Below are 17,089 nucleotides of genomic sequence, written 5' to 3' on the forward strand. Positions count from 1 at the left end.
ATCACGTTCTACGACGGTTTTGCACAGCCGGCTCAGTACAGATAAGATAATGGGAGAGGGGAGGGGTCGTATCCGACAGATAATCACAATATAATAGAGACCAGTAATAGTATTGAATATATTGAAGAAAGGCGAGCGATATTCATCACAAGCGAGAGATACAAGACATTTAGGTACAATTAATTTATGGAAGAACTTCAAATACATCCGGAGAGAAGGTATGAGTGAGACTTGACGGATTAGCGAGACGAGAGATGTGGTGAGCGATAGAAATGTGTGTGTTCACGATACCATTGAGGTACACTCAGCAAGATTTACAAAATAGTTCAATCATGGTAGGCTAGCATGCAATCCACAATCTAACGTTTCTAAATTAGGGTAACAAGGCAAACGACAACTGCGATGGCGAGGGAATAGTAATATTACAATTAAGAAAGATAGTCATGGTAGTCTACGGTTGAAACAGAGAAAGTTAAGAATAATGAAGAAATTGAGAAATGTCACGAGAAACGAAAGTGTTAGTACAAGTATACAAATAATATTCTGGTTATGGCAAACAGCGTCCTTTTTCTTTGTTGGGTGAGGCTAGTACACTCTCGAACTTTCTTGCTGGTGAATAATCTCGTTGTGACGAGAAATCTCGATGACTCGGTGTCCGTTGACGATGAGTCTGGGAGAATCTCGTCGAAGGTCGGTGATGTATGTGGAGAATTGTGGAGGATTCGATTCTGTTGGTCTTGGAGAGGGACCAGTACAGCCCAGTCTCTGAACAATCCCCTTCTCAGACCTGAAAACCTCTGTGGTGTACACAAGATCAGACTTGAAAGGTATCAAGTTGTAATTGTTCTCTCGAAACTTCGTGTACGAATCGCTCTCAGTCCAGAGGTACAGCTCTAGGAGCTTCTGGAATGTACAAGAGACCGGTGTTTTGTGGGTGTGTAAATGAGACTCAAAAAAGCCCAACAAAATGAAACGTTCTCATGGCCTCAAGAACCGATTGAACTGCTCGATCAGAAGCGACGCTGCAAAGGAAAAACTTATAACTAGGGCGTAACAACAACACAGGTACAAAAACCCAAGCACTATTGGTAAAAGAATGAAATAAGCCAAAAGAAGCGTTATTTTCTCACAAGACACCATCACAACGTGCACTACACTAGATAACAGAAATGGCAAAGATAAGAAAGAAGAACTCTTAAAAGTTGGCGTTCCGTATCTGTTTGAATCTGTTTAAATCTGTTTAAATCTGTTTAAATCTGTTTAAATCGGTTTGAATCGGTTTGAATCCGTTTGAATCCGTTTGAATCCGTTTGAATCAGTTTGAATCCGTTTGAATCCGTTTGAATCCGTTTGAATCCGTTTGAATCCGTTTGAATCCGTTTGAATCCGTTTGAATCCGTTTGAATCCGTTTGAATCCGTTTGAATCCGTTTGAATCCGTTTGAATCCGTTTGAATCCGTTTGAATCCGTTTGAATCCGTTTGAATCCGTTTGAATCCGTTTGAATCCGTTTGAATCCGTTTGAATCCGTTTGAATCCGTTTGAATCCGTTTGAATCCGTTTGAATCCGTTTGAATCCGTTTGAATCCGTTTGAATCCGTTTGAATCCGTTTGAATCCGTTTGAATCCGTTTGAATCCGTTTGAATCCGTTTGAATCCGTTTGAATCCGTTTGAATCCGTTTGAATCCGTTTGAATCCGTTTGAATCCGTTTGAATCCGTTTGAATCCGTTTGAATCCGTTTGAATCCGTTTGAATCCGTTTGAATCCGTTTGAATCCGTTTGAATCCGTTTGAATCCGTTTGAATCCGTTTGAATCCGTTTGAATCCGTTTGAATCCGTTTGAATCCGTTTGAATCCGTTTGAATCCGTTTGAATCCGTTTGAATCCGTTTGAATCCGTTTGAATCCGTTTGAATCCGTTTGAATCCGTTTGAATCCGTTTGAATCCGTTTGAATCCGTTTGAATCCGTTTGAATCCGTTTGAATCCGTTTGAATCCGTTTGAATCCGTTTGAATCCGTTTGAATCCGTTTGAATCCGTTTGAATCCGTTTGAATCCGTTTGAATCCGTTTGAATCCGTTTGAATCCGTTTGAATCCGTTTGAATCGCGCGCTTTAACTGTGGGTAGTGGGAACTCGATGAAAACTGAACTGTTCGGCCGAGAGGCGCTCATCATATACCTGACGGGTAAGCCCCGAAGTTTCGGCTTGGCCATCGGTGGGGAAGATTTCGGAAGGTTCAAGGAGGCGAGTTTGCTCATCTGTTCTCGAACTTGAACGTTCGAGACAAACATTGAAGTGACAGCTGAGATGCAGATGCAGATGCAGATGCGTTTTTGATGTGCTTATGAATAACTGATTGTTTACTAGATTGTTTTTTTGCCTTCAAAAGCCGCCGTATTGTCTCGAGTGTTCTTGGTGGATTTAGTGTAAGAATATGTTGGTGAGATCTCGAAGGTTCGAGTAACCTCTTCGAGCTGTATGTGTTTTTATTTTTCTCTTCTCTTCCTTTTCGTATTTTTTTTTGTTCTAGATGCTGTTTTTCCAACAGAAACAAACAAGAGGTAGAAGTCAATCAGATAACATCTAAGTTGGATCAGAGGTTCAGAAATTCAATTTAGGAAAACACGTTACTCGATGCAGAATTCAGGATTTGAAAATTATAATAACGAAGACAAATTGATAAGTAATGTCTAGCTTGGAATATATGCGGATAGATACAAATATTCACAAATATTCTTAACGTATCAAGAAAAGAGATTATACGAAAGGCACTGTATAGTCGAAGCTTCTTCATAGGCGAAGTTGCCTCGTAGTTTTGAATTGAACCCTTTTTATTAGTGTGAAGGATAGAGGTTGAGGTTTTCTTGAATAAAAAACTCTCGTGTTTGAGCCATCGAATTATGAATGTTTATTGGCTCTTGTGGGAAAAGCCTTGCGGCATAAAAACCCACGATGTATGAACGTGTATTTGTAAACGTATTGGGAACTGACAAAATCAATGAGACATCTGGTGGTACATTTCAAAACTAAAACCGGGGTGTATCGCTCGTCGCAACGTAATGTTTAACATAGGAGGTTTTGATAAATTGAAGAAATAATGAACGAAGAAGGTGTGTTTACGTCTCGCAAACCATCTAAAAGAAGAATTGCATGTTCCGTACATGGTTGTGGAAGTTCTTTCCAAAAAAACCGTGAATTGACATTTCATAAGTTCCCTCAAAAAAATGCACGTTGGGTATACCAGAAATTTTTTTTCGGTAAAATGGAAAAAGTGGAGCAACTAAAAGCATGGAAGAACGCTTTGAGGATTGACTGTAAAATAAATGCTCACATGAAAGTGTGTTCATTGCATTTTCAACAAGAAGACTACATTTTACCGGGTGAGTAAAATTCTTTTTTTGAGGTTATGCATGAGTCAAGTAGCATCTTCTACAAGATATGAATGTTACACTAAGAAAAAATAAAACTGGATAAATACCAAAATAAACAAGTTTTCTTATGATTATTTATGAAACGAATTGATATTTTACAGATATTCCATCCCACGTAAAATATTTAAAGAAGACTGCGATCCCATCACGCAACCTGCCTCGCAGTTCAGTAGAACCAAGGAGAAAAAAAAAAGGAGAGAGCGAACGTGAAAGAAGATTAATAAACAGGAATGATCAGAAAGAAAGTTCAAAGGGAATGGAGCTTCAGCATCTGAAGACTGACACAATTTTGGAAAATATGGAGCACGCCGAAGGGAATCATTGCTGCATCGAAGATGTAATGACAGAGAATGAGCCTGAAATTCAAGTGGAGATAAAATCATTTGCAAATATCGGAGTGCAAGTGAAAAGTGACGACGTGAGACTCAGTTTCGAAATGTTTGTTCAGACCGACGAAGCGTTAAGTACTGCTACGGGGATCGAATCAATAAAAATTCTGGACACTATTGTTGAAATTGCTAGAAAAGTCACTGAAAATAATTCCACATATTCGAATGCGAGAATGAGTCTACGCGAGCGAATTATCATGACATACATAAAGTTGAAACAAAATATCTCATATTCTTTTTTGGCGTTAATGTTCAATTGCTACACCGCGAAGCACTGCCAGCGAATATTCGATGAAATGATATCGTTGTTGAGTCAGTGTTTAAAATTTGCGATTGGTTGGCCAACTAAAGAAGAAATCTCGAGAAATTTGCCAAAATGCTTTGAAGATTTTGAAAATGTTCGGGTGGTCCTCGATTGCACTGAAATTTTTATCCAGCATCCTACAAAGCTTTGTTGTCAAGTTTTGACGTATTCTCGCTACAAAGGTTCTAATACGTGCAAGATAATGACTGGTGTAACACCGGCTGGAAATATTTCTTTTGTCAGCAAAGCGTATGGTGGTCGAGCAACGGACGATGATATATTTGAACAAAGCAATATTTTAAGTTTATTGGAACCGGGTGATGGTGTAATGGTGGATCGAGGATTCCGTAAAATTGATGAGCTTTGCGAACGGAATCACTTTAAATGTATAAGACCACCATATTTGAAAGAAAAAACACAATTTTCGAGAGACGAGGCCTTACGCACTGCTAAAATCGCGAAAGCAAGGGTACATATTGAACGCTCTAATCAACGTATCAAAATATTCAAAATTGTCGGTGCTACGATGCCAGTGAATCTTATCCCACGAGTAGAAGATATTTTTATAGTTATATGTGCCACAGTGAATTTATCCTCACCTATCATAAAAGACGATAAATTCATGAATGTTCAAGTTGTTTAAATTTCTCTTTATTGTAACGTATCTTCTGTTTATTGTGACATTTATCTTTCTTATATCATATTGTGACATAATTATAAATAATAATTGCAGTACAATCACAGACTTGTTATTTAATCACAACCTTCTTATTGTCGTTATCTTTTCTACGTTTAGGTAATAGCCTAACGCTCTTTATTACTGTTTTCATCGTTGGGACATATGAAATGTACCATTTTATCGTAATACGTTTTCTTCAAGACACTCAACATATTAAAGGTATACATTTCATTAAACGGAACATCAATCACTAGTATGCTCTTATCAAAAGAAGCATATATGACGAAGAAAGCACTTTTTAAATTCAAAACTGCCATTCCCAGTTGAATTTGAGCATAGTGGGCGTGCTTTTCCTTTAAACTAATATTTTCATTTTCAATCACCAGCCCTTTTTTGAACTCAAATTGTATAGCTTCCATTACAGTCTTCGACTTGCCTTTAAAAGGACATTTGATTTCAACTAGTTTCGTAGGAACGTTTTTTTCATAAATTATTCCATCGGGTGAATAAGCGAGCCACGGATTTTGACTCGATATGACTAGGCCAACTTGAATTATTGTTAAATTAAAGGTAGTCTTGAATACTTCGAGAGCCTCACTTTCTGTTTTTTTCCCGTACTCCGTGTACATACTTGCGAAACTTTTCGGATTGAAATACTGGTCGCATTTTTTGTTCCAGTCCGCATTAGTCCTTCTCGTAGCGTACAATGCGTAGCATCTGGAACCTGTAACCCGATACCGTCGCTGCTTTTGCCATTCGGAATATGATTCCTTGCTTCTTTTGCATATCGTTGCGAAATCGTCCTTCATTTTTTGAATTGTTTCCTCGCAACAGCTTCGCTTGACTGTTACGGAAACATTCTTGATAGCATCCATGAATTCACTCCTTTGAAGCGCAAACAAGACTTCGATTGCCTCGTTCAAAGTTTCACCGATACTTGTACCGCCTGCGTTATCCTCAACTGACTTTAATATTACAGGATTGTGTCTTCCAGACCTGCAAGATCGAAAAGAAATCGGATATATTATTAATACGAATATTATATACAGAAAGACAAAAAAATATAAATGAAAATCAAAGTGACAGTGAATAATATTGAGAGCATACCAAAATTCAAATAACAACTTGAATCGACAACATATTTACTTACACATGTTTCGAAAAAGCAGAATTTGGCAAATTTTGCAACAGTATCGATTTTATTGCCATTTCCACATCTTCGCTCAGGGGATTATTGTTGTTCGTGGATTTCAGACATTCGTGTTCCTCCAAAGGGCGAGCCACGTAATTCTGTAGCGTGTCTTTATACTTTTGCTTCCACTGACATTTAATATCAGTGCAAGAAACTACTGAAATTTCATTTCTAGAAAAAAAAACACAACAGGGTAATTTCGAAGGAAGCTTTGTTTTTGAGCACAATTTGAGGTTATGAACGTACCTGGAACAGAACAGTAGTGCAGCCATAATATGTTTACATTTTTCGCCAAGTCCAGCTTTACACGAACACGTAATTGACTTAACTTCTCCATTTTTCCCCAAAATTCCGTGTATTTCATGAGGGGATCCACGCACATTTGACGTTTGAATACACGACGCCGATATCTCGAAAACGTCACTATCCTCTTTTACGATACCGCAATTTAGTAAATGTTTCACAGCCACTAAGCGTTCACCCTCTCGAAAGTTTCGATGACTAGGAGTTGAACCAGACCATTGACAAATATCCTGAATAGTTATAACTACCATTGCCGGCCATTCATATTTATAACTTATATTATATTCACACGGTAAGCCTACTACTACACGGTTTTGACAGGCGACTGCACCCCGGTATGCGCCATATTGAATTAGGCCACGCCTCCATGTCATATCCCAATGAAAGCATGTGTCGCACACGTGAATGTGTCGCACACGTGAATGTGTCGATTGTGTATATGAATGTGTATATGCCGGTTACAGCCCGTTTGGCTCATGCCACCGCGATCTCGAGTGCGTTTCGTATTGCGATTTTTGTTTTATTCGATTCGATCGAATTTCGTATGATTTGCGTTTGCCTTACTCCGAGGAGCGAACGTGTATGAGAGTATGATCGGTGTTGGTAGTACACCAAGAGCGCTCGGGCTCGTTGTATGATGGAAGGGTGCAAGACCCTTGGTATGCGTGTATGGGCACTCGGTCCCGTGTAGAATGAGAGACACTCGGGCCGTACTCATCTACCTTACTCCGTAGAGCGAACGTATACGAGAGTATATTTGTGCCTCTCGTCTTTTGCTCGTGGTACGAGAGAACGCACGGCGTCACTCACGATCGTCACTAGACGGACGACTTAACTTGACTGTTTTAAAAAAATGCGTGATGCGCGCTCGCCTCCTCATCTACGCGAGATTTGGCATCCCTGCGGAGACGAATCGTTCGAGCGCGGCTCGCACGGAGATCGCAATGACACGGGCACAAAACGACGCTCAGGCACTGAACAGGCACGATAATGCGATATATTACTAGCGAGAAGAACTACGGACAAATTACGTGCCAGCGATAATTAAAGCGAGAGTTGACCAGAAAAATGTAACTCAGTACAGCGCAATACTTCAGGTTCCGAGAACGACGTGTTATACCGCGTAGCGATGGAAGATCGCGCACGCGACTTATTGACTATATTAATTCTTCAATAGTAATCGGTGGTAAGGCACATTAATCGAATCAGACAAAAAAATATAGACAATGTAATAAATATTGCAATAAAGGACAGAGATAAGATACGAAGAATGAAACAACTGAGATAATATATTGTAATTTTCGGAGAAGTTGCGCAACAGTACAGGTTCGCGCGCTTGACTGGATTCCAATTACAATGAGGAAAAAAAAATGCTTTGAAAATGTTATAAAAATACTTCGATAAAGAAGTACGTGCTTTCCGTTTGACGTCTGGAATAAGAATATAGGTTGATACAGCAACCTTATTCATTTGATAACATGACTACTAGATCGTTACGAAGGAGAGTAAAACGGGTGATTTTACCCTTTGTAACAATATATATAAGCTAATTAATTTTCCGGTCACCACAAAGAACAATAGTCAGCTATTCAAATAAAACAGGTAATTGGATAATTTCTATGGAGTCAGAAGCAAGGCGATAGCAAAAAGCTGCAATTCAGCGATATTATATGAGCAAAGCGAAATTAAGAGAGGAAGCAATAATCACTACTAATCAAGTAAGTAAGCTAACTAGTCGCGAAGTTGATTGCGGTATTAGAGGAGAGATATGATGAAGCACGAGCCGCGAGAAAAGATAAGTGAGAAAATAGGTAAAAGATATAGATAGGATGCAATGCAAATAACTTCGGGCTTCACAAAATAACAAAGAAAACCTCACTCAGGTGAATAGAAGATACAAGCTCAGAGAAAATTCAAGATAGCGGCAAAACACAAGTGAGGCGGAAGGTGCGGTGAGAAAAGATATTTATGATTCGGCGAAAACACGTCTAGCTGGTATAAGCACTGAACGTAGAATTTGCCGGGTCGAGGAATGCTCCTCGCGATCCCGATCGATTTTCGGCGTGCTGCCGTCACGTGGTCCTATCTATGTTCTGGTTGATCGCGCTTGGGCCAGCAGTCTCAGCGCCTGCAGAGTCTTTCTTTTTTATTTGGACCATGAAAGGAGTGCCTTTTGGATATTTTCGAATATCGTCAAAAGTTGAAATGCTAATATCTGGGATTCGCATCTTAAAATTCTGCATTTTCGTCCGGATCTTTTTCAGGTGTTGTATTTTTTTCTTTATTAATGCTTACTTCATTTAAAGTTAAGGAAGATGGTCCAAGGTCATTCTTTGCGCCGACTGACAAGGGGGAGTCACGATCTAGATCACTCCATCTTTGGTCATCTGGCGACGTGCTCTGTAATATGGTCATAACGGAGTTCATGAATTCTCTTGTATCGGTGTTTGAATGAACATACGGACCAATTTCGTCTTTATTAATCCCTTCGTTTAATCTGATATAATCACGTTTATAACATATATCATGTACAATACCTTCGTCATATGCTAATAATTTGTCATCTTTTGCGTATAATTTAATGTCATTGTTGATGAAATTATGAATGACAGCTTTGTTGAAAAACGATTTTTTTGTCGTAGACATAAATTTTTGGGTTCTTCCTCTTGCAGTATTCTGCCACATTGGAGCAGAATCTTTGGGCATAATGTGAATTATATGCATAGCTCGCTTTTTCAAGAGAATCGTTATCAGAGTTTGTATGTTCGAACATTTCGTTTGAAAAAATTTTTTTTCTCCCTTCCCCATTCTGATAGATCAGATCGATAGAAATCGAACAAGAATCCAAACGCAAGCAACTGTGGAAAAACAAAAGCACAAACTCATGAGTTAGAAGAGGTCAGCGTTGATGCGAATTTCACGATTACTCTTATCACAGTACACTTCTTCGGATTTTTTTACGCGAGAGAGGGCGAGGGCGAGGGCGAGGGTGAGGGAGAGGGAGAGGGAGAAGGAGAAGGAGAAGGAGAAGGAGAAGGAGAAGGAGAAGGAGAAGGAGAAGGAGAAGGACAAGGAGAAGGTGAAGGAGAAGGAGAAGGAGGGGGTGAGAGAGAGGGGTGAGAGAGAGGGGTGAGGGAGAGGGGTGAGGGAGAGGGGTGAGGGAGAGGGGTGAGGGAGAGGGGTGAGGGAGAGGGGTGAGGAAGAGGGGTGAGAGAGAGGGCGAGGGAGAGGGAGAGGGAGAGTGATTGATTGATGATTGATTGATTGATTGATTGATTGATTGATTGATTGATTGATGATTGATTGATTGATTGATTGATTGATTGATTGATGATTGATTGATTGATGATTGATGATTGATGATTGATTATATTTATTATGCCTTGGTCACAACTGTGGGGCAATAAGGCAAAATAAATGAATATAGAATCAAAAGCAAAATTAAATTTCAAAACAATTATGAGTAAACAAATTCATCTTACTAAGTACTTGTGCTTCTTTAGAGTATGCTTGATCTAACGATACAATGTTATGGCTCAATATAGATAATGATATCAGTGTGTAAGTATTGAAAAAGACGCCAACAGTCAAGTCAAGCATAGTCAAGCATCTGTTTCTCTTTGTTTTAAATAAGTAAAGAGTAGATCTTTAAATATGTTGAGAGATGGAGCTGTACTTGAGCGCGGTGGAAGAGCGTGCCAAAGAAAAATAGCAGAAAGTAGAAAAGATCCGTGATAAGTAGACGTTCTATGGTTCGGAATTGAAATAATTGTCGACGGGTTTAAATGGCGTATCACTCGAGAGTCGTTTAGCGTCACCCTTACAAATAGCTCATTTAAATATCGTGGGGTATTAAGATATACAATTCTATACGTCATTATTCCAAGAAAATAGCGCCTTCGATTTTTGACCAATAAACACCCTAATTTGTGACGATAGGGAGCAATCCGAACATACCTCTTCAAGTTGAATATGAAACGTATACAGCAATTTATTAAGCGTTGTAACTTGGTATCTAGCTCGTCGGTCAAGTCATCGTATACGAGTCAGCAGTAGTCGATGTGTGGAAAAGCTAAAGCAGTGATGAGGCGTGTTCTAAGCCCACGCGACAGAGAATTTTTGAGATACTTCAGTTTATGTAAGGTGAAGTTTACTTTTTGCGAGATATTAGCTATACGACTCCCATGATGAATTAGATTGCAATACAACGCCAACATTTTTAGCATGATCTGTGTATGGAATCGGAGTGTCGTTTATTATGACTTGAGGCAGAGAGTTTAAGTCGAAATTTCGAACATACGGATTACCTCCTAATATCAATATTTTCGATTTTGATGAGTTTAGCTTGAGTTTATTCCTGGTTGCATAATCGAATACCGCTTGCGCATCCTCACCAATTTGCTGAAGCCCTCTATGCAATTGACTGGGTGGGCAGCTAAGATAAAGTTGCGTATCGTCAGCGAAAATGACATGCTTTGTGTGGTTTAGACATGACGCTATATCCTTAATAAAAAGCGAAAACAATAGCGGACCTAATACCGATCCTTGTGGGACACCTGATGTTACATCGTGCCAATCTGAACACTCCCGCTTATCATCTACCACTGCCTGAGAACGACCAGTCAAATAAGAGTGAAGCCACAGAAGCGCATCCGTAGAGAAACCAAAAGATTGTAATTTGGCCAGAAACAGTCGATAAGAGACAGTGTCGAACGCTTTGCTAAAATCAAACATGACAAGTATAGTGATCTGCCTCTCATCGACTGCTCTGCGTATATCATCTCCGATACGGCGGAGAGCTGTTTGCGTGCTATAATTCGCTCTATAATTCGCTCTATATCATGACTGGTAAGGGTCAAGTATATTGTTGGCTGGCAAATAATTTACTATCTGATTTGAAATTAATCGCTCATGTATTTTTGACAATTCGCTTAAGTTTGCTATGGGTCTTATGTCAGACGGCGAGAGAGCGGGGTACGCAGTTTAGCTAGCGGTATAATGAAAGCTTTTTTCCATTGGCTCGGAAAATAACTTAGCCTGATAGACGAGTTATAGAGTCCTGTTAGGTAAGAAGCTATAAGGTTTGATGCTGATTTTATGCAAAATGATGGAATTTCGTCTGGTCCAATTGCCAATGATTTAATTTGCAGTGAGTCAATTTGTTTAATGATAGAGAGAGTCGAGATGTTCGCAAAAGAAAAGATTTGATCGGTGCTCGGTGGAAGAGCTAGTAATTCCGCGAGTTCATCATAAGAGCAGGGAGGAGCTGCACACGATATCGCGGTAAAGTACTCGATGAGTTGATCTCGTGAAAAGAAATTTAGCGGAGAAGTCGTATACGGCTTAATTGAACCTAGGCGCGATAGTTCCTTCCATATTTTATCAGGTTCACTTATGCTCGTTAATTTTGTCATTTGATAAGCTTGTTTTGCACACTTGATTTCAACGTCTAGCTCGTTACTAAAATGCCTGTATTCGGCTAAATCCAAAAGATTGTTAGACCGCCTTGCTCGCTTATACAGAATACTTCTATGTCTTATTCGATCTTTCAGTTCTTGTGTAACCGAAGGGGACGGAGGCTTTCTCACCCAGAATGATCTCTTTAGCACATGTTCATCCAATGATGAAAGAATCGCAGATGAGAGAGAGTCGGAAAAAAGCTCTATATCGCTATGAGTATTGATATGATTTGATGTAGATATGCACCACCGAGATGTTTGAGAAGTCAAAGAGGCATGAAATGAATTTGCGTCAAATTTTTGAATGCGTCGTCTTGTTATTGTGTTTTTTCACATTCAGGAAGATCAAACTTATACGATAATGTTAACAGATCATGTGCTACTATAAACGGTTCACAAGATTTGGTAAAAGATAGTATCTTGTCAACATCATCGATAATGAAAACATCGACCAGCGAATGACAAGTGGTCGAGTGAAAAGTTGCTTCGCTAGGAATTATACTAAGAGAGAGTGACGAAACGAGCTCCCTAAGATATCTCGATTCAAATTTGTCTATTTCTGTGCAGTTGCTCTTGCCTTTTCTTTGGTTCGACGATATAGTTTATATATTTCCGGAGGCAGGGGCTCGTTTTACATGGATTTGTCCTGGCGCATCGATCGAGAATACCTCACTCACCGTCAGATTACGTTTAGCTCGTTTTTTCGCAATGATAAAATCGCATATTTGAGCAGATTTGAAATGTACGACGTACGACTGCATTTGGCTATTTGTCGTTTCATTACTATTTGGCAATGCATGATTCGCCGCTTAAGCAAGACTACGTAATGCCGTCGATTTTTTTTTATTAGGGGACGTACATACAAAACATCACCCATCAAGTGAGACAACTCAAGCGATGCTAATACTTTATATGCAATATTATTTTTATCAGCTCTCTCGGAGGCGAAGGAGGGCTCGAAATTTCAGGGGCACGAATGACATTTGAATCATGTGTCGATTTTGCTTCTTGCCTCTCGAGATTGTTAATTTTCATATCGTGACTTTCAACTTTTCTCACAAGCTCTAACCAGCATTGTATTGCTGCTGAGATCTCATTGTACTGCTGCTGAGATCTCATTGTACTGCTGCTGAGATCTCATTGTTTGTCTTATTCTGATGCTCGATGAACGACGAGAGTTTAGCAAATAGCATGTTGAGATTAATGTTGGCATTTGCTGGCTACTGATGGCTATGAGAAAAGACAGAGGGCTTGACCGTTACATTCGAGCTTATATTACTAATCGAGGAGGTACTAGCTGTTGGCAAAATGCCAGCCGCTGTCGTGCTAGCCGCGGTCATTCTAGTCGCAGTTTTACCGACCGATGAGAAATCGATATCGAACATTTTTGCAAAATTTCCGACACAGCATTTACTCGCCGATCGATTAGATATGTATGATTTTCCACAACCCGGGTGAAAAGTTTTTGAACTCGTTGGTTACTTAACACTGTCTCGCGCAGCATGCTTGCTGCATTTATTGCACTTAGCTACTGACATGCGGCTCGTTAGAAGCAGTCACAGACAAGCTGTCACTAGGTTAGGTAGGTTGCGATAGAATGATCAGCTGTGTAACAACAGTTATTTATGTAGGTGTAGGTCACTGTAGGTGGTGGGACAAAGGTGTTCGATCTTAAGGCTAGCGATCGATGACAGCGACGCGGCAGATGAGGCGAATTCTCGGTGAGCTATTGGGGCAGAGGTAAGATGAAGAAGCAATAGGAGGTTTCGTAGAAATCTACTGGCCAATAGTAGTAGAGAATGCAGATGAGAAGCTCAGCGTATGCTCACGTTGACAGATGATCAATCTCAAGGCCAGATTCGATGAATTGAGGTTAAAGATCCAATGCACTTTACATCTATTTATAGAGCGAAAGATGCAATTTGCGTGCAAAATGAATAGAACTTGATGAAAAGCAACAATTTAGCATGCTTGAACTCTGAAAAATACGTCACCCGAAGGCAGAAAGCGGCAGAAAACAGTTTGTTGTGTATTGGGTCGCAAAGTTCTTTAAGGCTGGGAAAACAATATTCATTACAACAATATAATATTTATTTTCACCAGTAGAACACATGTGTTGCCTACTGCGTGCTCACGCTAGGACTCCCCCACACTGTCGTGCTTACCTCTTCTCTCGGGGTACACGTACATACATACATACACTTGTACAGTGTATTTACATACATTACAGTGTACATAACACAGTTCTACAAGGGAAAGCGTAAATAGAACACGTTAGATAATACTTAGGAGAGGAAGAGAGGGAGAGATTGATTGATTGATTGATTTTATTACTATGCCCTAGCAAGCTTTAGGGCGAAGGCAGACTAACATAAGGTGGAAATATAGTTATATTTCATTTATAAATTATAGTAAAGTTAGCTCACAGGTAAATATAGAGTGATTAATCGAGAAAAAAGATAAAATATAGAGAAACAAGTTGTTGACTTATGATGGTAATAATACATAATTAATGATACTTATGTAATGTACAACAGAGGACAACAGTATGAGCTAGCTGATAGTCAAGTTATTATAGGCAATAATGCTGCAAAACAAACAATCAAATAATCATTACAGTAGAATTAGACGCTATGGAGCTTAAAACTATAATTAAGACCGTCGGAGATGATCAAAAAGTCTCGTTTTGAAAATATCTAAGAAGGGGATGAGGAAATTAATACAGCAGGCGGGAAGAATTGCGGAAAGTAGCAGTGCGGTGTAAAGGGATGCGAAGAACGGAATGAGACTGGGGAAGTCGCAAGGAGCGTCGAAGGCCATCGTCGACAAGTTGAACCAGTTCAGCAAGGTAACGAGGGAAATGCATCGACAGTATTTTATACGTCATAATGCCAAGAAAATGAAAGCGACGGTTTCTCACGGATAACCATCCCAGACGCAGCCTAAACGGAGTGATGTGTACATCTTGACGAATATCATAGATGAAACGAATGCAGCAATTGACTAGACATTGAAGTTTGGTGTTCAGCTCGTCTGTTAAGTCGTTGAACACTAAGCAACAGCAGTCGAGTTGCAGGAAGATAAGAGTAGAAATAAGTTTGATTCTAAGCTGCGTTGAGAGCGAGTTCTTGTGGTATTTTAGTTTGTGGAGAACAGAGTGGACCTTCTGCGACAGATGAGCAATGTGCCTATTCCACGAAAGATCAGAGGAGAAGTGGACACAGAGGTTACGTGTGTCAGAGACAAAGAATAAACATGAATCGCCAATAGTGATGGGAGGTAGATTTTGCAGGTCAATAGTTCGCACGTCAATAGTTCGCACGTAAACTCCGCTACAAAGAATCGATATTTTAGATTTACCGATGTTCACGGCTAAACCATTTGTAGCAGCAAACTGTGAAACAACCATTACATCGTTTGCAATTTTATTTAAGCCGTCATTGATTTCGGAGGGGGAGCAATGAAGATAGATTTGTGTGTCATCGGCAAAGATCATTCTCTTGCAGTATCTAAGGTTAATACCGATATCATTGATGAACAGAGAGAATAACAGAGGGCCAAGAACAGATCCCTGTGGTACCCCAATTAATGTATCTAACCAAGCTGATCTACGACCACACTGATGAACGACAGCCTGTGACCTCCCAGTAAGATATGAGTAAAACTACGTGGAGGTTGCCTGTGAGAAACCAGGAGCTTTCAATTTCGTTAAAAGGAGCAGATGCGGCACGGTGTCAAAAGCCTTACTAAAATCAAATAATATTGGGACGTAATCTTGCGCTGATCAATACCCCATCGAACATCGTCCGCCACTCTAAGAAGTGCGGACTGGGTGCTGTGGTTGGAACGATACCCAGATTGCCTCGAATCGAGCAAGTTATGTTCGTCCGACCCGGGGAAAATTTTTTTTATACAATTATATAGAAATATATATAAATCATTATATAAAATAATATATGAGTTTTAGCCATATATAATTATATATCATTATGCATAATTATATATAATGATTTATATATAATTATGTATAATTTTTCTTTGAGCATCGTCTATACATTCATATTTAATGTCGTATTATAAAAATTTAATAACGTTTATCTTCCTTAATGAGAGTTGTATAAACACGTGATACAAGCTTATTATTTATTATTTTAAATTATTATTACATGAATATTTCTATTACATTTGTGATTATATCAATGTATGAGCGTTTTTAAACAATTGTTTCTTTGTAGCTGAATATGTTTAATCATTGCGTTTATCAAATTATTATCTCGCTATATTCTTATATCTACTTTATTGTTAAATCTATGACTTTTTTTCTAATTTATAAAAAATAATTTATAGAAAAGATATAGATACTATTTAAATACATGAAACATTATTGAAACCATAATATTTGGTATAATATAACCACAGCTTTAATATTTAAGTAAGTTTTATTTTAACACAAAATATTTTTGTTACGCTATGTTGCGTATTAACTAATAATAACGATAATATTTTAAACGATAAAAGCACTGAAATAAAATTATAACTGATTGTTTGCACCTGTAACGTTATCAGAGTCAAATAACGAGTTCTATATTTAAATTTACCATTTCTTATTATAATTAGTCACTAAATTTGCGGTTTAATGAATTTATAAACGTTTTAAAACGTGTAGTTGAATATTTTTCAACATTTCGTACATTAAATTATTTAATGGTTTTATTATTATCTAACATATATTGAATCTGACTTTTTTTCTATTTTATAAAAAATAGTTTTTAGAATACACATGGATACACACTAATTCAATAAAAATTAAAAATTCAAAACGTAAATATTTTTGAACCCATAAATATTTAATATAATAAAGTCATAGTTTTAATATGTAATTGAGTTACTTTTAACAAAAAATATTTTTCTTAAGCTGTTGTATGTTAATTATTAGTAAAGATAATTAAAACGATAAAAACTAAAAGTTTGAGAACTGAAGTAAAAGGATATTAGCACCAATCATTTGCACTTTAAAAAACGCAGAGCTGAATCATCCTATATTCTAAGAGCCGAAGTTTGACAGCAACTTAGAATTTGCGGAGTTGGTGCGTTTGATTTCTCTCAAGCGCTGACTCATGGCTTGCTGAAGAGTTTCCCATGTGTAACAAACAAACCCATGTGTAACAAACAAACCCACGTGTAACAAACAAACCCACGTTTTGTTTTCTTCATCCATTTATTATCTTTTGCACGTTTCAATACATAATCTGAAAATGGAAACAATAAATAGACTTCTGTTCTTATATTTTTTTTATAGAATCGATCGCTAATATATATCCCTTATAGTA

The 17,089-nt window shown here is 38.4% G+C and overlaps 2 protein-coding genes across 2 annotated transcripts; one reads left to right on the forward strand and one right to left on the reverse strand.

The window, feature by feature from the left end:
* The first annotated feature begins 2,995 nt into the window (after positions 1-2,995).
* Positions 2,996-4,796, forward strand: LOC124306294 (uncharacterized). Its single transcript, XM_046766832.1, has 2 exons — positions 2,996-3,382; positions 3,535-4,796. The coding sequence occupies exons 1-2, from the start codon at positions 3,100-3,102 to the stop codon at positions 4,767-4,769; spliced, it is 1,518 nt and encodes a 505-aa protein (XP_046622788.1). The 5' UTR covers positions 2,996-3,099; the 3' UTR covers positions 4,770-4,796.
* A 113-nt stretch (positions 4,797-4,909) lies between these two features.
* Positions 4,910-6,334, reverse strand: LOC124310214 (uncharacterized). The gene is made up of 3 exons (XM_046774023.1): positions 6,244-6,334; positions 5,956-6,154; positions 4,910-5,801 (listed from the first exon to the last, which is right to left on the reverse strand). The coding sequence occupies exons 1-3, from the start codon at positions 6,332-6,334 to the stop codon at positions 4,931-4,933; spliced, it is 1,161 nt and encodes a 386-aa protein (XP_046629979.1). The 3' UTR covers positions 4,910-4,930.
* Positions 6,335-17,089: the final 10,755 nt, after the last annotated feature.

Source organism: Neodiprion virginianus, chromosome 1, assembly GCF_021901495.1.
Source record: "Neodiprion virginianus isolate iyNeoVirg1 chromosome 1, iyNeoVirg1.1, whole genome shotgun sequence".
NCBI lineage: Eukaryota > Metazoa > Arthropoda > Insecta > Hymenoptera > Diprionidae > Neodiprion > Neodiprion virginianus.